This window comes from Eschrichtius robustus, chromosome 5 (genome assembly GCF_028021215.1).
Source record: "Eschrichtius robustus isolate mEscRob2 chromosome 5, mEscRob2.pri, whole genome shotgun sequence".
Lineage (NCBI taxonomy): Eukaryota > Metazoa > Chordata > Mammalia > Artiodactyla > Eschrichtiidae > Eschrichtius > Eschrichtius robustus.
The window spans coordinates 15,772,494-15,797,063 of record NC_090828.1 but is presented as its reverse complement, the minus strand read 5'-3'; the positions used below and the strand labels follow the sequence as shown (position 1 = coordinate 15,797,063).

The following is a 24,570-nucleotide window of genomic DNA, read 5'->3' as shown; positions in this document are numbered from 1 at the left end:
CACTCACACATGGGCTGGAAGGAAGGATGGATGCCTTCTAATCTGTGAAATTTGCTGTAGCCTCAGTGTTTATTTCTAAGGTCTGATTCTCACCCATTGTTCACTCAAATCAGATGTCATTTTATTAGAAACTAAACAAGAGAAATAATGAATGAAGCTATTAGGGAGAGAAAAAAAAAAAAGACCTAAGCCTTTAGAATTCTATTTTATGTTTATATGGAAAAAAAAAAAAAGAGTGGAAGGCAACATGCCAAAATATAGACAGCGCTAACTGTAGGTGGTGGAAATAAGGATCTATTTATTTTTTCTTATACTTTTCAGTGCTTTCCAGTTTTTCCACAATGCATGTGTTTTACTTTTTGGTGTTTCCCAGATTTTCCAATACATTGAGGAAAGTGTTTCAATTTTCCAATGGTAAACTTTCAAAATAATCCATGTGCAACTTTGTAACAAAACCACAGCAAAGCTCCTCATTCTCTGACTTAGATGTATTCATCTATTGGTTACATTAAGAATTCACCTTATTTGTATGGAAATATGTTAATATAAATGTTTCAGACATTACATGAAATTTCTAAAAATCTTATATTTTCTGGTATATGTTATAAGTCATAATTCTAGTTATGACTTTAAAATGTATATCTCAGAAATAACAATTTCCTTGTCAATTGCATTATTATGAACTTTCATCAAATCTTTAACCACGTTCATTTTTTTTTTTTTTTTTGCACTGTGAGTTTTATTTGAAAACATTAAAACAGCCTGACGACTCATAATGAATTATAGAACTTTGATAGTTAAATTGTATTATCATTTATGAGGCTTTTTATTCTTCATTATTTTGTAGACCTGAAAGAAACTTTGCATACTTGTGTTTTCTGTTCTCCATTTCAGAGGAAGATTGTGAAGAGAAGGTCTAAAATATTTATAAATCAAAACCCAACAGAGAAGTGAAATATAGAGAGAACAAAATCTGTACACAGCTGAGCACAGGTGTTTTTAGCTCATGTTTTGGATATGAAAACAATCTAACTCATGTCACACGAAACAAAAGCAGCTGCAGTAGTAAAGCTCAATCATGAAAACCCCAATCAATTATTTTTAGCATGTCTCTTAATTTTTCTTTCCCCTGGTTTCTTGTCTTCTGTGCCTGAGTCTTGAACAGGTAACCACCTGAGGGGGTGCCGGCGATAAATGGGCCACGGAGGAAGTGTCAGCAAACACGAAAAAGCAAATCCCGCCATAACTATATAGGCAGTCCACCCGAACTGTTCAGCCACGTACCCGTAGATAAATCCAACTGTTGCAGAAAAAAGAATAATTCCCTGAAACATCTGTTCAGCTAGCTTCTGGCCCTTGTAATCCATTTGCGTGGGCAGGGAGCTCAGATGCTCCAACATGACTGGCTCAGGAGGCGGGCGGCGGAGCGAAGGCGGCCGGGACTCAGGGACAGCAGGGGCCAGGGTCAGCTCCTGCGCACAGCTCTGCGGACCTGTGGAGCCGAGGGTCGCGATGGCCACCCCACGGTCATTTTTAAGTCTTTTGTCATTTACAGACAGTTCTGGGTGTACTCTAATGCTTTTGCAAAAACGTTCCTATAAAAGGGTTTCATCTTCAAGGAATTCATGGAAAAGACTCTGACAAGTACAGGTTTCTGGTAACTGACTGTACTGCTGAACTGAATGAATAAGCATTTTCAGAACTCTAATGGAAAACTGATGAACTCCTAAAAGTGCTAACAAAAGATCAAGATACAAAAAAATTAATTACATGGGACTGAGTGAACTGATGAGGATGATTATAATTTTTGTGACTTTCTGTTTGAATAAAAAAAAAAAATCCCACAGGGACTCGGAGGCAAAAAATATACAAATCAATTTTCACTGCAAAGTAAAGGAGCTGTTACAGTGGAGGATTACTGGACTGAATGTCAATATTATGACGTAATATGAGTGTGTTTCGTGTTTGGTAATTGCAATCATTGTTGCTTTTGTTGTGGTCATCCATTTACAATACTTGGTGTCAGTGTATCTCTTGTAAAAATAAAATACAGTGTGTGGGTGTGAAAAAAAAAAAAAAGAATTCACCTAATGAATTTTGCTGCGAGAATGCTAAAGGAAGAAGAAAGTGGATGACATTAAGGAGTTAAAAATATTTTAAACAGGAGTTTAAGGAAAGAAGCAAGGAGGGAGGGAGAGAAAGAGGGAAAAATAGGGAAGGCAGGAGGGTCAGAGGAAGCAAGAAAGAAAACCGGAATCTAAAATGTAAAGAAGAATTGATTAAATCAAGCATGGTGCATGCACCCAGTGAAATATATACAGTATTTGAAATTCTGTCTCTGAAGACAGAGTGGTAGTACCCAGACGGGCATGGCGGAGCTTTGGCAGCACCACATCTACAAGGTCTTCTCAAACCAACCCAAATAAACGCGCTCCATAAGTAATGACGGTGTACTTGCTAGGAAGGTGGCTCCCGAAGAAGCCAGCTTCCTCCTCCAGCCAGCTGCAGCCCCGACCCCTGCCTGCCAAAAAAGGATGACGCCACCTCTGTGAAGATCATGACAACCCTTGTGATATACTATGAAATCAAAAACAATAGATTAAAGGGAATTCCCTGGCGGTCCAGTGGTTAGGACTCAGCGCTTTCACTGCCATCGCCTGGGTTTGGTCCCTCGTCGGGGAACTAAGATCCTGCGAGCTGTGTGGCGCAGCCAAAACAAAAGTTTTTTTAAAGTACAGAATTCAAAACAAAAAATAATAGATTGAAGGAACAGTGTGATTATAGCTATACATTAAGAAAATAATTTATTCCAAAAGACAGAAAAACTGGAAGAAAAGACATAGCACGAATAGCGTGATTGTGGTTTGTATTTTTCCTATTTTCAAATGTCTACAACTGTACCTTTTAAAAATATGTATTATAAATTAAAACAATATAAAAATTGTATTTTAAATGTCAAATCAATTCTATTTGAATCAAAATTATACCTGTATACAGGGGAACACTCGTTTGACTTACATCGTCCTTTTCTCTCCCGCAGGATGTGCTGGGTGGCATCTTGATCACCGCCATCCTCATCGTCCTCACCTACCCCGCCTGGACCCTTATCGATCGCCTGGACTCGGCCAGCCCCCTCTTCCCTGTGTGTGTCCTGGTGGTGCCATTCTTCTTGTGCTACAATTACCCCGTGTCCGATTACTACAGCCCGACCAGAGCGGACACCACCACCATTATGGCTGCCGGGGCTGGGGTGACCATAGGATTCTGGATCAACCATTTTTTCCAGCTCGTGTCCAAGCCCACGGACCCTCTCCCTGTTATTCAGAACATCCCACCCCTCACCAGGGACCTGTTAGTTTTGGGTCTGACCAAATTTACGGTGGGAATTGTGCTGCTCCTCTTGGTTCGTCAACTTGTACAAAATCTCTCGCTGCAAGTGCTGTACTCCTGGTTCAAGGTGGTCACCAGAAACAAGGAGGCCAGGCGGAGACTGGAGATCGAAGTGCCTTACAAGTTTGTCACCTACACGTCAGTTGGCATCTGTGCTACCACCTTCGTGCCAATGCTACACAGGTTTCTGGGATTACTGTGAGCCTCAAGTGGTCGGAAATTAGCTCACTGGACATGAGAGCAAGACATCAAAAAGTTGTTGAGTGGGGAAGTTTTGACAACACATTTTTCTTTTAAAAAAAAAAAAAAAGCCCTAAGTCACATGTCTGTTTTGCTGGTACCTGAGAGAAATGTTGCTGCTTTATGGAAGGAAAAATGGTCTCACGGTGACCACTAGCCTGTAAGCGTCATGTTGCAGACGAAGCCAGGCAAACCCGCAGCTGAGTTCTTTAAGGCGCCTCACCCTGTCCATTACTTGGACTTTGGACCACTCCTGGGCTGGCAGGAACTGTGGCCTGGCTTAGGAACGGCCACAAGCCCCCCTGGGTTCTGGAGAGCCTAAGGAGACGGGCATGATCCAGGAGGCTGGACGTCGGGCGTTCCTTTTCAGTTGTGACCTTGCCCAGCACCGAGTCTCATTTCCAAAACTGGAATGTTGGTCCAAGAGACAGGGTGGTGCCACGTAAAACTGCATTCCTTGGACAGGGCGACTTTCTTGTCATGATGATCACATTAGACAGCGCCTGCATGGGGGGAAAGAGCACTGGGAACCTCGCTGGGAAGCAGGAAAGGCGGGGGCAAAGCTGGCGAGGTCACGGGCAAGAGCCTGCTTTCCTTATGCATCCTGGTCTCTGTCGGGTGCATATTGAACCGGGATCCACTCCTCGTTTGTACACTTTGCAGGATTCCAGGCACCATTTCTGTCCTCTTCTGACCCATGAACCCAACTGGCTGCTCCCATCTCACCTCATCTGGGTTCCTCTGAGTGTCCTGCTCTCTCCTGCGTCAGAGTGACTTGGGACAAGCCCTCTGCTCTTCTTCAGCTTTCTTGCTTCCTTACAAACTGGGAAGCCAGTGTCGTCTGCCTGTGAAAGTGGATCAGTAGAAGAACAGATGAACACAATCCTTCCTGGGGCCTGACAAAGTGGGACTAGCCCTCCCTCCCTGACACTCGTCCTCCACCTCTTAGTTACTTTTCCTAAATCTGTTTTCTCATCTGCTGAATAGAACCAGCGGCTCCCTTTCCATCTTCCCACCTCTTACCTCTTAGCAGTTTTAAGGGTAATTAATGCAAGAACAACATCAGCCTCTCTTAGGAAAACAAGCCAACAAAATACAACACCCTTAAATCTCGGGAGAGTCCTTAGACTTAGGAAGGTGGTCATTATGCAGACAGCCCCCTGCAGGGGTTCCTCTTCAGTTCTTAAGAATGAGGAGGAACAGGTATCAACAGTGTTCTTAAAAGTGAGTATCAACTTGTAATTAACAAAGTGTCTTTTGCGTGTAGTGCCTGAGCTGCTGAAGCCAATGATTTATAACCCTCGTGCACCCTCACCATGCACACACTTTGGGGAAAAATTAGCCTGCCTGGAGAGTTAGGCTCTTACCTCTGCATCCAGTGTGAAAACCGAACACCCGTTTCTCCTGATTTTGAATATGCACCCTGGCCTTTTGGTTGTGATGATCTTTAGTATTTGACTTAATGCTCCAGTTTACCGAGAAGAATAATTGTAAGACATCCTGTTTCTCCTTCAAATTCTTCTGACATTTTTCATAGTTAGAAGGCAGGGGTCAAAATGACCTGCCGTTTACCTGTCCTTAGATCATACTCTGACCAGTATTTGTGGCACCGTGATGGGGAGATGCCCCAGCTCACGGGCAGCCCTGCCCTAGGCTGCCCCACAATGCAGTGCGTGGGGCACTTCCCTGTACCTCCGTCCCCACAGGCTGCCAAACCCGAGGTCGCAGTGCTAGCTGATATTGACATAAAATGATTTTACTTGATTTCTCTGAAGCCAACTAGCAAAAGGATCAGCCTTTTCCACTTGTATCTTTTGAGAAGAAGGGCCATAATTATTGTCACAGCAGTGGGTGTGGGTGATTCGTTTGTGTGTGTGTCAATTTTACTGCTGTCCTTTCGTTTTAAGTCCCGACAATAGGATTGCGATCAGCTGTATTATATATTTAAGGCTGTATTTACACAATTTGGATTGAGGATGAATATGTTAGCCACAGCTCATTAAAGAAAGACCCATGGATTCGTCATGGTTGGTCGCCTTTCAAAGTCTCTTGATATAGCCTCTGAAGAATAAAATGTGCATACTGGTGAGGCCAAGCTTAGTTTTTGAGCACTACAGCTCTGTGGCTTAGAAACTGGTTGGTAAAAGTCCTTACCTGATTCAAACTGCAGCTTGGCCAGCCCTCTTCATTCACTTCACACAGCGCTTCACTCTGTTAGACCCTCACACCCTCTCAGTCTCTCTCTCTCTCACACACACACACCCCACTTGCCCCTTCGAAGACTATGCCTTCTGTCTCTGACCTTTGGATTTTCTCTCTGGGGAAAGACTGCCCCCTGCTGGCTTGCTTCAGGCTTGGTCCAGAGCCTCTCTCTTGAGCGGGAGTCTTGGAGATGAAGAGTTTCAGAATCCAGCTCACCGTGATGTATCCAATCTAAGCTTAGGACCTGCGGTCTGGCCAGTCCTGAATTTGGAAATGGTGACACCAAAGCCCTCGGGGTCGTTGGCCCCTCCAGGCAGAACAGCATGCCCTTTTCCTGCCTGTCCTCATCCTGCTCCCAGCCCACCACCTCTCTGGACCAGGGCATCCATCCTGTGACTGTCATTTTAAACAGCCATCATTTCAGGCCAGCTTTGCTCAGACTTGCACCATAACAGAATGTGCAAAAGAAAAAAAACGCAGACGAGACCATGAACTAAAAACCCTAAACAGCTGAAATCACCCCTCAACGTGCCTGCAGATCACAGTGTAACACAGGATTTTCTTGCCCAAATAGGCGACTCATGCTTCCCGAGTGTAACCAAAGCATGTGGTGTTTCGGGGCCATATGCTCCGGGTTTCTATTTTGGAAGCTTTCAGCTGTCTTGCCTATGTACCGTATGTAAATTTATTCTTTTTAAAATAAAATCATTTTGGTTTGATTAAGATTTATTAAATGCTTTAAAAGCTAGTGTTCTGCTACCTTGGGATTTTTTTTTCCTAGATCTTTTTCCCCCCAGATCCTCAGGGTTCATGCGACCTGAGTTGAAAAGAGGCGACAAACATAAACAGGAGGCTGTACAATTCTCTATCGCTGTCATGATTCAGTCACGTGCAAATGTCGGTGAGCATCATAGCAGCCACAGGTGTGATGAACAGGAAGTAAGTGGTAAGACTGCATGCTTAATTACCCTCCTTCAACTCCTTGATACTAAAGAACATTCTCTTACCATACTTAGAGATAAATGTCACTCTGTGTTGAAAGGTGAATGTTAAAGGCAAGGCTGGGAAAGGTTAAGTAAAACAGATGAGAGTATGTTGTCTGCTGAACAAAATGGACCTGACCGCATTTCACGTTCACGTCGTTGCAACGATATGCTCTGCCTTTAAGCGTCCCTCGCTGTTTGAAGTGGTGCCAAAGGCCGATGACGCTCTTATTTGCAAGGCTGAGGCTAGGACCTATTGGTACCTTGAATGCTATGTATTTCACAATACCTAATATGCTGCCTGCTTGAGGCTGGATGAGACCTCAGCTGCCCTGTGGAGTTCTCTCCAGAGAGAGGAGACTCAGGCTCAGAAAATTACAACCCAAGACCCAAAGTGTTAAGGCTGTAGGGAAAAGACAACTTTGTAGTGTGAATTGAGAAGAGGGAGAGACGAATTCCAGCTTTGAGGTCTGTGACTCAAGGGAGGCTTGTGGGAGAAGCAGTGTGTGAGCCAGGCTGAAAGAACAGATGGGGTTTGCACGGGGGTGTGATGCACAGTAGGTATGAGATGGTACTCCACGGTGAGGGCACAGCTTGCCAGAGACACTTCTCCAGAAACCTCCAGCTCTAACAAGGAGAAGACAGACCACACCCGTGCTGGTGAGTGTGTGTGGGCATAACAGTGGTGGCAGGGGTGGGATAAACGGTGAGCAAGGGGCTTTGATGTTGCAGAACCGAATCACGAGAACAGGAAGGAAGCATAAGAAGCTCTTTAGTCCATTTCCTTGCCTCCACATGGGACCATCCAGAGGATTTGACATCTACAGGTGATTAGTCTCCTTTCGTTGTTCCTCATTCGAATATTTAGTCATGGGTGCCTTCCCCTTCTGCCGTCTCTGAACCTGTCATTCCCACGTCCTCTTGTTCATCTCTCAGCAGACGTGACGGCAGCGAGGGACTCCGTCTGTGACCTTGGTGCCCATGTCTCTTCCCTCTTCTCTTTGCTCAGCTCCCTGAAGTAGTCCCGTGAAACTTCATTTTAAAAACATTTCACCATGATCCTGGCTCTTTCCAGGACCCGTAAATACTCCATGTTGCTCTTTGATGATCAAGAACCAAGCCCTGTTTCTCTAGTAAGAGAGAGGTTAACCAGAACCAAGTGGAACGTGAGTATAGACGTATCTCGTTTTATGGAATAGATGTTTTCCTAAAAGCTGCCTGTGTTTTGGTTGTTTAAATGTGAATTTTAAGTGCACCGAGGGATTTGCTGTTTAAAAATCATATGGCAATTTTTCATTTCTGTAAACATAAGGCTCCTTAATGGATTATTTGGGATACACCACACACGCATTGTTTTCTTCAAGTGGGGCACACCTGTAGTGCAGACTTGACTACTTACAGGATGCATATTAAGAAGAATGAGAGCTGAATGTGGACCATGAATAGAATGTTAAATTCTTAAAACTGTAGCCTCATGAGACAAGGTAAATCTATACGAAGCCAAAATCCTTTTTCCTCTTCCACGCCTGTCTGTATAGCATGCAAAAGCCAGCAAGACAAGCAAGGATGTAGCTGGAGTTCCGGCTGGGACGCTTCTTTGCTGCACACACTCAACACACCTGCTGGCACCTGTTAGCTGGCTCTCTCTCGCTATGACATCAGGGTCCCCTTGGTTGGAGCACAAGCCAGATTCTTTCTCAATGGAGAGGTTCAAAGGATGGCAATGCCTCTTCAATACACACAAAGCCAGCCTTAAAGCATTGGGGGTGGGGCAGGGTGACAGTTGGTACTGCCATCATGCCATCTACCTGCATCCGTGAGCCTAAATAGGAGCCAGGACCTCCTGGGCTTCCAGTCTGCAGTGTCTCGTGGGAACCAGGTGGATGACCCTGTGACAGGGGACACTGTGCACGGGGCACACTAAACACAGACCATTTCAGCCGTCTTAATTAGGTACTGATAAAAATATTTGGCTGGAAAACTATTTTTGCTGTGGGGGAATAAAACCACAGCTTAACGTAAATTCTTCATGAAGTGAGTCAATCGATTCTGCTGCTATTAAATAGGTAATAGTATTTTTAGCAGGGTATCCCTTTCTACTTTATCTCCAACATCATAGTTTTTTCATTGATAGAAACTCAAAATATCCATCTTCCATGTCTCTATTTGTTCTATCTTCGCTCTGGCTTCTTAAAGATATGGGATAGAGTTATAATATGCTGGTCTATTAATTTTATCAGCTATGTAATTTTTCAGTCTGTTTTTTATTCATTTTTCCCCTTCCTAGTGGTTGTATTTGCCACTTTCTTTGCTTGCCTGAGAATTCTTTTTATTGGATGCCAGATTCTGTGAAGTTTACAGTGTTGGGTGCTGGATATTTTTTTTATCACTATACATATTCTTTGTTCTAGGATGCAGTTCATTCCTTGGAAATAGTTTGATTCTTCTGGACCTTATTTTTAAGCTTTATTCGTTGAACCAGAGTAACGCTTAGTCTAGAGTTGGTCTCCCCACTACTGAGGCAAAGCCCTTCTGGGTACTCTCCCCATGGTTTCCGAGGTTTGCTAGCTCCGGCCCACCATGTGTGGGCTCCCGGGGCGGTTCCCTCACGTCTTGTGGATGTTCCAGGTGGTCTCCTCTAACGGGGCAGTTCCCACACGTGCATGCACTCAGTGCTCAACAGAAGACTCAAGGGCAGGGGCCTCTGCCTATCTCTCCTCAGCTCTTTCCACTTCCCTGCCAACTCTAGCCGCTTCGGCCTCTGTGGACTCCCAGCTCCATCTCCCCAACTTCTGGAGACCTCCGACCTCCACCTGGGTCCCCACCGCTGCACCACAGCCTGGACTCTGTCCAGGCCGTAAGCTGGAGAATCACAGGCCTCACCTTGTTTCTTTTCTATCTCTCGGGGAATCACTGGCCTTCGTTGCCTGATGTCTAATGTGCTGAAAACCATTGCTTTACGTATTTCATTTGGATCTGTAGATGGGTAAGCAAAGGAGGAAAATGTCCCTTGGGAAGAAGGAAGTAAAGACCACATGTATGGATCAACTAGGATGCAAGACGCTGCACTAACGTGAAGACTGGAGAGGAGGTCAGGTCCAGCTGATCCATGCTTGTTTGTATTATGCTCCAGAACAAGCCCTGTCCAGGGCCTCCCCGTGACAGGTGTGGTGCCCAGTGTTTCCCACAGGTTGTCTCACCTACACGATCTCTCTCCTCCCTACAGCACAGTTTGCTATTGGGGCACCTTTCTTTCTGGCTTATTTTGCTTCATCTGCCGCAGGCTCACCGCCAGGGCTCCGTGTTTAAATGTTGTGCCCGACACTCACAGCTAAGAGATCTCCAGTGAATCCCGTCCGTCTCTGAGTAGCCTTTCACCCCACACGTATCCAGCACCAGTGTGGATGTCTACACAGCTTTGCCTCCGTTACAACTGGTTTCTTGCTGGCCCTAAGTAGGTACTCATTTTAGGGGTGGGCGGAATGTAGGAAATTTCTTTTTCTGCCAGGTTTGGAACCAAGCAGGCACATTTCCTCAACATCCTCACTTTTCTGTCTTAGAGAAAGGGCAGATTTGCTTCGCATGCCTTACAAGTCCTACAATTCAAATGCCGGAGCAGTTCTCTCATGCCAGTGCCTCCTAACACCTGGGAGGGGTGGGGGAGGGCTTTTTCAAAATGTGTTCTAATGCAGAACATGTCATGTTCCTGATTTCCTTAAACAGAGACAATCAAGCCCAAACCTATGGATGAGGAGTGAAGAACTTGAGTGTAGGCCTCAAGTATATTTTTACTGCACTGCATGGGTCACATGAGGGAGAAGAAACAGGGCTTTAGCCATACATAATTCAATTAAACCCTCTGCTGGAGGTGTTTGTTCAACCCACAGTCTATATGTTTACAGTCATCCTTTCTGCTTACTAGAAAGTTGAAGGTGGGCAGGAAACCTGAAAACAAAGCAGGCGGTAGTGGAAATGAAAATCACCCGGATTGTTGTCAAGTACTTGCCACGCGGCTCCTCTGCCTTTGTCCAAGGAGGCCGATTGCCCCACGTGGACTCTGGTCAGGGGCCTTAGGGAGCTGCTCACAGATTGTCCCAGAGGTGAGCTCTGCCTTGAATCTGATTACATATGCCATCCTCTACTTTTTAAAAAAATTACGTACATAAAATTATTCAAGCTCCTTATAATAAGTCACAACTTAGAAGATCAGATGTCAAATGCTTTTCTTATTTAGAGGAAATATTTTGCTGAAGGCAGTTGTATTGCTTTAAGGCCACCTGTTTGCTTTTGGATAAAACAGACAAAAGAGCCAAGTCAATACCCAGCACTGGGGTCAGTGACATTTACAGGAAACACCAAGCACAGAGGCTAACACTGAGAAAAAAGATTGTGTGCTCTGAGCCCATCACTGCTGAGGGCAGAAGCAGTGGTTAGGCGAGCTGGTTCCTAGTTAGGCTACTCCTGTGTGAAAGGTGATAGTAGAATGTCATATGCCCTGCATTGAGGAATCTAATGTACTGAGACTATATACTGCTCAAGAACATAAGTCACATCTAAGAAATATCTAGGATATTCCAATGTGGTATTCAAATATCTAAGACAATACCAAATGTGGACAGTTATAGTCTTGCATCTTTAGGGATGGTTTTTCATGGTCCCTAAGCCAGTGCTATTTTAGGGGGAGGCATATGGAAGTCCACTGGAGCACTCTTTGTAATTGCAGAGTTGGAAACAACAGAAGGTTCATCAACAGAGGAACAGCTGAACAAATTATGGACATCCATGCAATAGGATTTTGTATCATTTAAAAGGTAGGTAGGTCTAAAGGTACTGGCCTGGAAAAATGGGACATATTAAGTGAAATGTCATGATATACACTATAGAAAATAGAAACCCAAACTTACTGCAAACCAGTAAGTAAAGCATGACCCAAAAACTGTGAGCATGTATATGGGTCTGACTGTCCAAACTAAGGAAAATGTCAGAAACAACATGAACCATTAACAATGGTTAGTTACTTTAGAGGATTGCGGGAGGAAGGGTAAATTAGGTTGGGATGCTCTTTGTACAATTTTTTAAAGTAGTGAAGTTTTAATGTTTTGTGTTTTTTAGTATTTTATATATAAAAAACAAAACTGGTAAAAAAAGGGAAACCTCAACATTTGGTTAAGTAGGTAAATGACGCAAAACATTGAGTGATCCATGGGCTCTACATCACTCTAAGTGTCACAAACCCACTTTTTAGCCATGTGACTTCTGGGCACATTATTAATCTCTCTGTCAATTGTTCTCATCCTGTAAGTCAGGGAGAATCCCTATTCTAACTCCCTCCTACAATTGTTAAACCAAGAAATTAAAATGTTGAGACAAAATCACATGTGAAAATACTTTATAAACTGAAGAGTAATGCAGGAATGTCAGGCTGTAGAAGTTATCTGTAAGCTAGAACAGGAATCAATTATATCTAATTTCTCTTTTAATACGAGGGCTCCCAGTTTTTACTACATAGGTGTGTCTTCTCCAGTAAAAGCTTTCTGGCAGGCAGTGCCCACAGACTGCTCTGGCTCCAGTTCAAATGCCTCACGGGGACGAGTGTAAGACGATCTGGCTGTGGAGCCTCCACTCATAAGTCGAAGGTTCCTTTCTCCTTCTTCTCATGTACCCGATACTGTTATTCTTCCTGCTGTTTCCTGCTTCAGAGGGCAGAAACCTCCACATGATGGATGGAGTTGATCTTTCCCCTTTCATGCTGGGATATACAGTTAGGTATCACTGGGTTTTTCATTACAAGTTGTTTCTGATCATCCAAAAATCATCCAGGTGGCTGGCTGCTAACAGAACTAATGGCTCCACCCACTTCAGCAACGGCTATCACATGACTCACAAACCCTGACTTCAATCATAGCGAACTTGAAACTAGGGGAGAATGTCTCACTAATGGTAGTGGACCAGTAAGCCATCATGAGCAGACATGCCGATTCTAAAATTCATGCTCTTTTACCCTATGTGTGCATCTGCTGGTGTTCATATTAAAATACAACATGTTGCATTGATTTTTCTCTCCCAGCTTTACTGAGGTGTAACCTACGTCTTGACTACCTCCGTAATTAAGGTATAGATATTTCCATCACCCCAAAGAGTTTCCTCTTAACTCTCTGCAGTCAATTTCCCTTCCTCAGGCTCTAGCCAATCAATCTGCCTTTGACTTTTCTAGAACTTCATATAAATGGCATCACTTGTAGTCTTGTGTCTGGCTTCTTAGTGTAGTGTTTTGGGATTCATTCGTGTTGTTTCGAGTGTCAGTAGTTTGTGTTCTTTTTTTGGCTGAGAAGCATTCCATAGTATAGATATACTATAATTTGTTTATCCATTCATCTGTTTGAATAACAACACTGCTGTGAACATTTGCATAAAAATCTTTGGATGGCCATATGAGTAGAGTAAACCTAGGAGTAGAATGGCTAGATGGCAGATGTGTGTTTGTTTCATGATTTAACATATTGCAAAACTATTTTCCAAAGTGGCCGTATCACTTTACATTCCCACCTGCCACACATGAAAGTTCCAGTCTCACCAACACTTGGTATAGTCAGTCTTTTTGATTTTAGCCATTTTAATTCGTGTTTATTTTTTTATTTGCATTTCCCTGATGACTAATGATGTTGAGCATCTTTTCATGTGCTTATTTCATTCATCTTCTTTTGGGAAATGTCTGTTCACATCTTTTGTCCATTTTTTAAAAGCTGGGTCGTCTTAAGTTATAAGAAATCTTTATGAATGCTGGACACAAACCTTTTGACAAGCATTATTTTTAATGGGCGTATCTCACTTCATTACTGAAATGTAAGGATCAGCTTACAACGGGATTGGGAAGGAAGAGATGGCAGTCTGTACGTTCACAAATCTTGCTAAGCTGGACACTGCTGCCCTGATTCAAGGTAGTAATATAGTCTTAGTATTAGGTGCAGCAAAAGCTCCATAAACATAATTCTTGTCTATCCTTATTAGCTATTTCTACGGGGACTTACTTTGAAGTTTTACAATTTATTGTGTTTCATATCGTCTCAACAGTAACTGAGAACTTTTCTCAAAACAAACATTACACCCAGCTTTTTTCAATACATGGTACCTACTGGAGGATTCTAGATGAAAGTATTAAAGTAAATTAATTAGGAGGTTAAGACAAGGCAGACTGGCAGAAGCTTAGCTTCAGAGAAGGAGAGACCTAATACCTCCCTGTAAAATAAGACAGAAACTAGTAGCTCTATTAATTATTTAAAACCATGGTTTTATAACACTGACAACAATAAAATGTTATGGCCTAGGGTAAAAGTAAGTTTTTCATTGTTTCCTAATGTTCACAGTGCACTGGTACCAGTGTGTCCCTTTTAACTCTTCTAGCAGAATGAATCTGTGCTGTGTGTCCACAAACCCCATCTCTGAGTATCACAGACAGAGTAGCCAATACCGACGCACCCTCAAATATTTTGAATACGTGTGCATTTTTCTTTCACTTTAAGATGACTTCAAAGGCTGTTAACTATTAGACCATCACTAATTCTTAAAAGAAGTTTTCTTAAAATGCTGTTATTGTTTCCCAGTGATGAACATGCATCAAATGTATAAAATAAGAACTAAAAATTCTTAGTTAACCTCGTACGTGTGCTCTAATCAGCTATCTCGTTTCATCAGGGAAAAGAACAGGATTCTGTCCTGCAGACGTGGTGGTGACGGTGAGAGGCTCTGATGTGTGGAGAGCTTCTCTGTTTCTCAGAACAGCTCCTGGCCCCCCACTGGGCTCTCATGGACAAGGCAGCTTCAAGCAGATGCCGCATTTGTGCAGTACAAGCTGGCCTGATGCGGGGATGGCAGTACCACCCACGGAGCCAGACACTGCTTTCTACTTTATTCAACATTAATGCACAAGCACAAGTGGACTTACTGTGGGGACAACTAAAGGGCACCTAGGAGGAGAGAGGGACCCTCGGGGCGAGAACCACACAACAGAGACCCATCTTCACAAAAACGGCTCAATGTTGATTTCCACGCAGGAGCAGGGCATGGTCAGCTCGAATTTGGTGATAACATCAGGATGAAGGACCCCCAGCTTCCCGATGCTCTGACCCCGGGCAAAGATCTCAGCACATCGCCCGGGGAAGAATGCAGGGCCTGAAAAACAGGGAGAGAAAAATCAACGTTTCTCCTGGCAAAAATGTCAGTAGACATTTAACATTGAAAGCTCACTAGTCTACTTTAAAAAATAACTATTCTTCTTTAAACTACTGGCCATGAAATAAGAGTGCTCCCTCACACTTTCTGGTCTTAAAAAGAAGCATTTGAGATAGCTAGTGGGAAGCAGCCGCATAGCACAGGGAGATCAGCTCGGTGCTTCGTGACCACCTAGAGGGGTGGGATAAGGAGGGAGGGAGGGAGATGCAAGAGGGAAGAGATATGGGAACATATGTATATGTATAGCTGATTCACTTTGTTATACAGCAGAAACTAACACACCATTGTAAAGCAATTATACTCCAATAAAGATTTAAAAAAAAAAAAAGAAGCATTTGCTATTATACCAAGACACTCTTATAAGGAAAGAAAAGGTTAGGGGCAAATATGAAAATCAGGGCCCTGTGTTTTTTATCACAACGGTCCAGGCAGGATGAAGAAAAGGAGGCTGAAGGAGCAGAGGTGGGAGAAGACTTAGGAAGTGTGCAGACGTGGAACTGCTCTAAAGAGGACAAAGGGAAAAATGAAATGTAAAACCAACGACTTTTTGCCTGGGAAGAACCTGTTTTGAAACAGGTTTTTCCATAGTGATACTTGCTGGATTAAAAGCCTACACTGAATTCATGTACTATTCAAAACATCACTCTTTTCTACCTCATTCCACAGAGAAACGCGAGCTGCACTGTCATCGGCAGGCGTAGGCCTCGTACCAGGATGTGACCCACATTCCTGTGGGAGAGAGAACTTCCTAAGCAGTTTTGGCACATCTACTGTAAACCCGCAGCAAAGGCTAGTCCCAGAACAGGGCTGGGCTGACCTCTGATTTACTCAAGACAGGCAGAAGGTTCCCTCGCCATCTGGGTGCCGAGGCATGGATATGGCTTACTAACCCAGTAACGGTTCTTGAGGTTTAAACAGCTAAAAACAAGCGAGCAGACAAACGTACAGGCCCACTGCATAGTCACTAAGTTACCAGTGCCGCGGGGATGCATCAATGCTCCCTACGCTACTGAGGTTAAAACCAATGCTGACTCATTCCTCTCGTCACCAGCTTGTAAAGGGATTAGGTCCACAGCTCCTGACTGATTCAACCGAAACATCTACTGGCATGAACTATAAAATGCTGAGCCACAAGCCTCCAGCCCGCCATTTCAGAGTGAGTGCATTATTTATGAAAGAGTAAACTTCGGAGTCTCTACTAATGGCTCCAAGGTCAGCATAAGGAAGAAACACAGAATTGGTGGTGTGTGTGTGTGTGTGTGTGTGTGTGTGTGTGTGTGTGTGTGTGTGTGTGTGTGTGTGTGTGTGTGTGTGTGTGTGTGTGTGTGTGTGTGTGTGTGTGTGTGTGTGTGTGTGTGTGTGTGTGTGTGTGTGTGTGTGTACGCACGTGCTACCATTAAGTCAGCACCAGTCACACCACAGAGACACAGTACAACTATGCAGAAGGAGGTTTTCCTGAAAAATATTTTTAACTTTTAATTTAAAAAATATTTTTTAAATGTTAAAAAATATTTTAAATATTTTTTAAAAACTTTTAAAAAATATTTTTAACTTTTAATTTTTAACTTAAATATTTTTAATATTTAACTATAAGTTAAATATTTTTAACTTTGGTGTCATTCTTAAATAACACCAAAGCAACCTGGTTGAATTATAAGGTGGCCTGTTTCTCACATGCCCCCAAACTAAATAATTCTGCTTCACTATTAAAGCAAAAATTTCAATGAACTGCATTTGAAGTTTATAATTGTTTGGCTATGTGCATTAATCCACACTTGGAGAGAGGGATCAAATAAAATAATACAGAAACCATACCGCATCGATAACGTATACCCTGAGAGAGAGATGAATATTGCTAAATCTGACAAAGATGGCATGTTTTAATTCTGTCAAAATAAAAAAAACCTAACTAACTTAAAAGATAAAACCAGGCCAAAAAAAAAACACATAAGTTGTACTCCCTGGCGGTCCCGTGGTTAAGACTCCGTGCTCCCAATGCAGGGGGCATGGGTCGGGGAACCAAGATCCTGCATGCCGTACGGTGTGGCAAAAAAAAAAAAAAAAAGACCACCGCCCCGCCTCACCAAATAAATATTCACATGACAAGTCTGTAAAAGTGTTGGTGTAAGTGGTATAACCAAGAATCATAGAGCTGAAAGGGCTGCCCAAAAGTCATTTATTCCATCACCCCTGGCACCCCTTATACAGAATTACATCTGAATAAACTAAACTATCTGAAAAAGACACCAGATTATTTTTAAAGGCCATTCAGAGAGGAAGTTTTCAAGAACTTCCCTGATAACCTTGCTATGTTTAAGAATCCTCACTGTACCAAAATCCTTCCTTTTTATCTATCTTGAAATTCTAATTTGATTGGATTCATTTTAACTGAAGCATAAAACCAAACTATTTTCGAATCTAAGCCAGATGTGCTAGCTCTGACAGTGTTAGCAAAATAAAGCCTAAGAGATAAGAACTTAGAATTTTTACTTCATAAAGCAACTTTTTGAATCAGAGCTTTTTTAGCAAAATTCAGTCACGTTCTTCTTCAGCTAGCAAGCATAATGCCAGCTGGACCTCTCTCCAGAAGTGTGCACCAAACTCTGCTGAAGCTCACTAACCCGTTAAATACTTGGTCAAACAAAAATATTCATATCATTAAATAGAATTTTCCCCCTTTCCGAAGAAAAGCAAAAAGAAATGAAATTCATATTATGCATTATTTAAAACATATCCAGGTGTGGGAACATTCTAAATGACACAAATATCAAAAGCTCTCAGCCCAGCACGGACCCGTCCCAGTCACTACAGCACCCTAAACTGCCCCGGGTCAGAGGCCCTCCCCACAGAGGAGCTGCTTCCCAGTGAAGCAGGCACCAAAGGGGTCCGTCCTCTGCCCTCTCATCCAATGCTAATGCTCCCCTTCCCATCCACAGGTGAAAATTAAGCCCAATAATGCGATTTCTGTATAAACTCCACTTTGCCGAAAACTGCACATTTTAACCTGTGATGACAATTTTAACTTTCTTGCCATTTTTCATTTTTTCATTTCTACAAGGTCTTAAGATTTTTTGATTGATGCCTCTGTTGAGTTAGAGCAAGGCTAAAGGTCTCTTCTTCAGACATAAGTCGAGAGGCACACAGAAGTGCCTTCAAGTTTGTAAGGGGAACAGAGAAAAACTGTACCACTTGACTGATGTAGTATGTGAACTAGAAATACTGAAAGACAATTTTAAGTTACTAGAACATAAGCATTTCTTAGTGCTTTTTAAAAATCTTTATGGTTCAAACCAAACTTTGCAGACAGAAGTGAATGGCTTCAAAGAAGGGCAGATGAGAAAGAGAATTGCTTCACTAACAAAAAAAAGGGAACACACCACCCCACTAAGGCAGCAATTAGGCCTGAGTTCAAAGATGAGAGCATCTCCTCCATCAGCAGGAGGGGAGCTCAGCACATCAATGTGATCACAATGCTCTAGTTAGGACCAAGGCAACTTAAATCCCAGTCTTTCCAGAAGTAAAAGAAGTCACATCTGAATGGAACCTAAATATGGGTCTAGGCTTAAGAAAGATCAGACCTGGATGGTAGCCAGAGGCGACTTTTATCTCATTAGCAAACAAAAATATTTCTGGAGAAGAGCAGCCCGCTGTGTCCAGAGTCCTAAAGCTGCCAATTCAAGGGAAATCATGTTGCCTTGTGAATGGGAATTCTAAAATTCAAATTCTACAAAGTACCTTCTTCTTCTTTTAATCACGCATTTAGGCCCAAACAGAGTTCTGGTTTACTGTTGTACCAAGGTACATAAATACTACAATTTTCAACCTGTGCCCAAAACACTCTCCAGCAAAAAGCCTCTCAGCCCACTTTTCTACCTAGTTTCTTATACCGTTTAAACCCTCAGCTTTGCTGGTATCCATCACAGCAAAATGGCTTCGAATGGAAAACAGACTTGGGAAAAATAGTGTCCTCTGTTGAAGTACATGCGGAAACCCAGACAAAAGAAACATCAGTTAAGCGCAAACAAGAATTTAATTTCCAGAACTTAGTGGGGTGTAAGTAAGTCCCTTAATTAAAGCTTTTGTAGCATCTCCTCAAGGTCTATAATTGTCTCTCTGTGCTCAAACGGCAGGACCGCTTTGAGGACCTCGGGGGCAATTCTTGGGCCAGTAATCCAGCACAGCACCCAGTCTTCAGCACATTTTCTGGCTAATTGACCTTCAAAGAGTTTGTGAGCTCCCTCTCTTGCTCGTTGCCAAACACCTTTCACAGTTTCTTTTTGCCCCCGTCTTTCTTTTGGAGTAATATTATAGGCCCAAAGTTTGGATACGCTTTACACATAAGAGTTATTCCTATAATTCTGTGAAGCATCGGAAGTAGAAGCTTAAGGCGGTAACTGAGCAGACCCTTAATCTGAAAGCTCCAAGGTGTTATCAAGCATAAAGCTTAATTCCTTAATCTTTAAACCCCCTGCCATTGGCTGTTTTCAACTAATTCATTTGGTATTTTATTTAATCCATCTCTAAAAATCATCCACTCATACAATTTTACTTTTCCCTTTCTTCACATTACTAAATACATACTTTGGGGTTCAAATCCACATACTGTAACTGCCTTCAATCTGGTACTTCATCAAATTTTCCATAATAAAAAGAACAAAATTAAAAGGAGGGTGGGGAACACTGGAAAAGGAATGTCAGTGTATCCCATACACCATAGCCAATAATAGAAGCTATCATCATGAGCTTTAATAGAAATAACCACACGTAAGTCCCCAAATTCAGGGATGAAACACAAAATGCAGAAGCCACTGGGCCAACAGAATGTGTTTTAAATCTGTGCTAAATGACTGATGATGCATCACGGGGTGGGAGGAAGAAAGAATCACTTCATAGGCTGACTCTAGGGCTGGCATCTACCCAAACCCTATCCTTTCCTCCCCCGAGGCCCTAATTCTAATACAATTAGACACATATAAAATTATCCATTCCATGGTCCAGTAACCCATCCTAGGAAATCACACAAAGGGAAAAATAAAATAAAATAAAAGCCAGTGTTCCATTCTGGAGTGAAACTGACAGAGTAGGTGACCGGCCAAGAGTGGAATGGGGCTGCAATTATAATTTCCCACGCAGGACTTTCTTCTGGTCTCCTACCACCTTCTGAAAATGTAGTAACCATAACTCACTACGCCACCAGCACATCAACCTCACTTTCCTTTTCTAAATAATGCTAATTTAAAGGAAGAAAAAAAAAGACAAAATATAGGGCTTAAAAAAAACCCAACCACACATTTATAACATGTGAGTGGGGTATCATTCTTAAGGGTGGTTGTTCTCTAAGTTTTAGAACCGGGAGCTTTGGAGTGCCTCAGTGGAATGAGGGAGCACCCAGGGCGGAAAAGGCACAATGCAGATAAGACATGAACGTATAAAAAGAAAAGGTTTAGGAATATGAGGGGGCAAAATTGGCATAACTACCATGATATAAACACACATTTTTTCAGATCTTAGTACACTCCGGATTGGAAGAGAAGTTCTCTGCAAAGACCATTTAATTTGTAAATGGAGAATGAATAGTTTCCAACTGGTAATATAAAACACCCATTTTCCCCCAGACATAGACAAGTCTTCACCTTATATCTGAAGTGAAATATTTATGGTACCTAAAGTCTTTAAAGAGAGGGGACCTAATCCCTTGAGTTTAATGGCTATCTTTCATCCCTTTCTGAAGATCAAAAGAAAGAAAAACCCCTTACACAACTTTACAGTGCTAATCCCAACACACCTGCAGACTTGGTTAACCCTTAACGTGGAGGCAACTGGACGGGAGAGGAGCACTGGGCCCACCTACACCCACAGCACAGACTCAGAGAGGGAGCCTGCGCTCACAGGAGGGAGCCCTTAGGATCTATTTTAAAGTCTCATCTTAACTATCTGTCTCTCATACATACATACTCATATTTCAAAACCTGAAGAGGATCAAGAATGTTAGGAGAGGGGCTTCCCTGGTGGCGCAGTGGCTAAGAATCCACCTGCCAACGCAGGGGACACGGGTTCGAGCCCTGGTCCGGGAAGATCCCACATGACACGGAGCAACTAAGCCCGTGCGCCACAACTACTGAGCCTGCGCTCTAGAGCCCGTGAGCCACAACTACTGAGCCCACGTGCCACAATTACTGAAGCCCGCGCACCTAGAGCCGGGGCTCCCCAACAAGAGAAGCTACTGCAATGAGAAGCCCGCACACCACAACGAAGAGTAGCCCCTGCTTGCCGCCATTAGAGAAAGCCCACGCCCAGCAACAAAGACCCAACACGGCTAAAAATAAAAACAAATAAATAAATAAATTTATTTTAAAAAAAGGCAATACATGCCCTGAAAGTTTATATTTAAAAAAAAAAAAAAAAAAGTTAAGAGAACTTAAACGTGATACATCTAGTTGCAATTTTAAATCCGTCTCAAATTAATTTGTGTAAAACCAAAGGGTTTTTAACTTTAGGTTAAAAAGTGCCCTGTCTATCGGCTTGTTTTGAAAATTCCTATTCCAAAATAATGCCACCATCCTACATTTGTCCGGCACTTGAATCATTTCCTCCCAAATTTTCACATTTAATGTTCACAGGACAGATATCGAAAAACGACTCAAAAACAGAAGGTATGGGTCATCATCCTGCCTTCCTGGGTCAATAAAATGGGTCTTTCCTAGTCTTTCACCTGATAAAAACCCTTAAACGACAATTTCTCCAACCAAATATGAGCAATTTATCATCAATACTTTCTCCACAGTTATAGTAAAATAATAAAAACAACAATAATAAAGAGACTATTCTAGGGCTAATTAAAGGAAAGAATGGAAATGTTGAGTGTTTGAGATTGCATCTGTAATTTCACAATTAGTTAACTTACTCAACTGAGACCTTTGGCCAGCATGGAATAAACATAACCTCAAACATGTCATTATCATAGACGTGCTGTAGTTTCAGAATTAAACTTCAGCAGACAAGTAGGGAGTGGAGAAGAAAAAGAAGAGAATAATGAGATCGTGAAAACAAAGTAAGCTGCTTTCTACTCATCTCCTTCCACCCCCAGTAAAGGGAGTGACTTGGTCCCAGTGCAGCCCTGGCCAAGCCCCAAGGACAGGCAAGTTACAGATGGAAAAAGTGAAGCACAAGGAGATTAGGGGACTTGCCCGAGGCAAGCAGTAGCATAGGCCGGATAGTGAGGACCTCTGTGTGTGGCCCCAAGGTACGGAAGGCCTAGGGAATAGTGTTTTCAAACTTTCGGTCAAGCTGTCCATTTCATGTTTGCAAACCTCCTCTGGTTTAAAATTAAATAAACAAAACCTTTAAAAAAAAAAAAAAAAAAAAAGACTGACAACCTCTAGCCTTAGGACATAACCAAGTATGCTCTACAATATTATTAACACAACATGATATAGACAAAACCTAGAGCTTGCCAGGGAAGACAGAACTACATTTTTTAAAATCCCATATAACACAGGCATCCTTAAAGAATAAGTTCCAGATTCCTGAAACAAGACGGGAATAATTTGAAGAGAAAAATAAGCACCACAGTGACACCATCTAAAAAGGTGAAGAAAAAGAGCTGCTACATTAGACCCTGCGGCAGAGACTGCTTCTGAACCATTTAAAGTCCTGCAGAATCTTAAAACTAGAAATGACCCTGGCAGTGATTCTGTCCATGCCTTTATTTCTAATATGAGAAAATGGATACCAAAGAGGTTAAGAAAACCATACAGCCAGGTAACAGCAGGCTGAGAACCCAGTTCCTTCTTGAACCCCAGTCTGTGACTCTTTTATCCAATGCTGATTTTCTGAAGGGCAGACCTAATATCTACCCGGAGGGTACTCTGGAGAGTGACCACCCATTCCAAAATGCTGTCCCAAATTCTTATATCTGCCTCTCCCAACTACCCTGCAGTACAGACAGGACAGACATTATCATTCCCATTTTACAGATGAAGAAACTGGCATAAAGGGATTAACTCCTAAATCACATGGGCTAACACAACAGCAGGACCTGACCCAACACACAAGAGTTACGGTTACTACATCACAGTTGATCATGCCTCCTAGGGCTCAACAAAATGTATTCTTCCCTATCATTTTAATTAGAGTCTGTACCATCTTAAGATCTGCTTTTTCAACTTAGTTTATAATTCACGTTTATCATATGCCATTATATTTATATGTCGTAGTTTGCCAAATTGTTCTTTAAGTATTTTATGTTGGAGTTGTTTCCAATTATCCACTGTTATAAATAGGGCTCCTGTAACATATATGTTACTTGTTGCTCTTTTTTGGTTTCTTCCTTTTGCCAAAGGTAGTACCACACAAGTAAAACAACGCCAATTATTGTACAGTTCAATTACATATCAAAATGTTAAACAGTGGACTTCTAGCAATGGTAGTACCAACAAACCACAAATTTAATATAAGATTATACTGATCTCATTTTGTACAACACTGATTTTTAAAAAATTTTCCTTTGCATAGTACCAATTACTTAACTACCTTTTTTTTCAGTTCCACTGGTGGGGGAAAAAAAAAAAAAAAAGCATCAAAGCAGTCCAGGAAAATAATTCCAAGAGGCAATTCACAAACAAGTTAGGGGCCTTTAGGGATTAAGAGAATAAGCAGAAACCCTTCCCTTCTGGAAGAAGAGTGTCAAAGTGTAGTGGCTGCGAAAACAACATTGATAAAATATTTAACAGCTACTGATGAATATTGGACACATCAAAACAGGTCTCACAGAAGAGACAACAGGAAGTTCTAGAGACATTTAGAGCAAGGCATTTTATCTGATAGTTCTGCTCAACTGTTTACTCTTTATGGGCTGGCTTCAACATCATTCAAAAGAAATAAAATTATTGTAACTACAGTCACACGGTTTATTGTTTAGAGAAAGGCAGGTAATTAATGTCTGCCTATGTGCTAATATACTGGGCCATGTTGCTGTTTCCGTTTCTTCTCTCACCTCTTCCAAACACGCTCTTTTCACATAAGGAAGTGTGTGTGTGGCTGTCAGCTGGGTGTGGTTTCAGGAGATGGAGAGGTTTTTCTATTCCACTAAATTTGCCCCACCCTTTCTAAAGCTAATAACCTGACATTTTCATAAAGGGACCAAATTTTTCTCCTTTCACAATGAGAAAGAATGCCCAAAATTAAAGCATCTCTTAAGTTCACACTGATATGTATCAACTGAACTTCAAGTCAGATGCTTTCCTGAAAAGAAAATTTTTTTAAAAAGGGCAAAATGGGAACAATGAGAGTACAGGGTCCTGAAGGGGGAGGAGTGGAAGAAGGAACAACTAAGACGCAAGGCTGCAAGGCTGCAAGTGTGGAGGGCTGGGGTCTGAAGGCGCGCTGCCGGCCTCGTATGTGGCCTATTTGGCCTAGAAGAACCCTCGGCAGGAAGACAACGTTCCTGACCCACGACCCACCAGGGCCAGCAGGTGCTCAGAGGTATTTCCAGGAGGGGGATGGGTTGCCCACGTCACCCAAGTGA

General features: G+C 42.4%; 3 protein-coding genes across 4 annotated transcripts in view; 1 reads left to right on the top strand and 2 right to left on the bottom strand.

Annotated features, from left to right (window-relative positions):
• The window catches only part of SGPP2 (sphingosine-1-phosphate phosphatase 2), a 141,421-nt gene extending 137,640 nt beyond the window's left edge, over positions 1-3,781 (top strand). Inside the window, exon 5 of the mRNA XM_068544352.1 lies at positions 3,041-3,781. Within this exon, the coding sequence (XP_068400453.1) occupies positions 3,041-3,592 (552 nt within the window). The 3' untranslated portion in view covers positions 3,593-3,781. The remainder of the gene's footprint in view (positions 1-3,040) is intronic.
• Positions 831-1,494, bottom strand: LOC137764724 (signal peptidase complex subunit 1-like). The gene has a single exon (XM_068543762.1). It carries the CDS (start codon positions 1,398-1,400, stop codon positions 1,092-1,094), a length of 309 nt encoding a protein of 102 aa, XP_068399863.1. The 5' UTR covers positions 1,401-1,494; the 3' UTR covers positions 831-1,091.
• A 9,827-nt stretch (positions 3,782-13,608) lies between the features above and the next one.
• The window catches only part of FARSB (phenylalanyl-tRNA synthetase subunit beta), a 77,332-nt gene continuing 66,370 nt past the window's right edge, over positions 13,609-24,570 (bottom strand). For both annotated transcript variants that reach the window (XM_068544350.1, XM_068544351.1), the window contains exon 17: positions 13,609-14,984. In XM_068544350.1, coding sequence (XP_068400451.1) covers positions 14,833-14,984 — 152 coding nt within the window. In that variant the 3' untranslated portion in view covers positions 13,609-14,832. The remainder of the gene's footprint in view (positions 14,985-24,570) is intronic.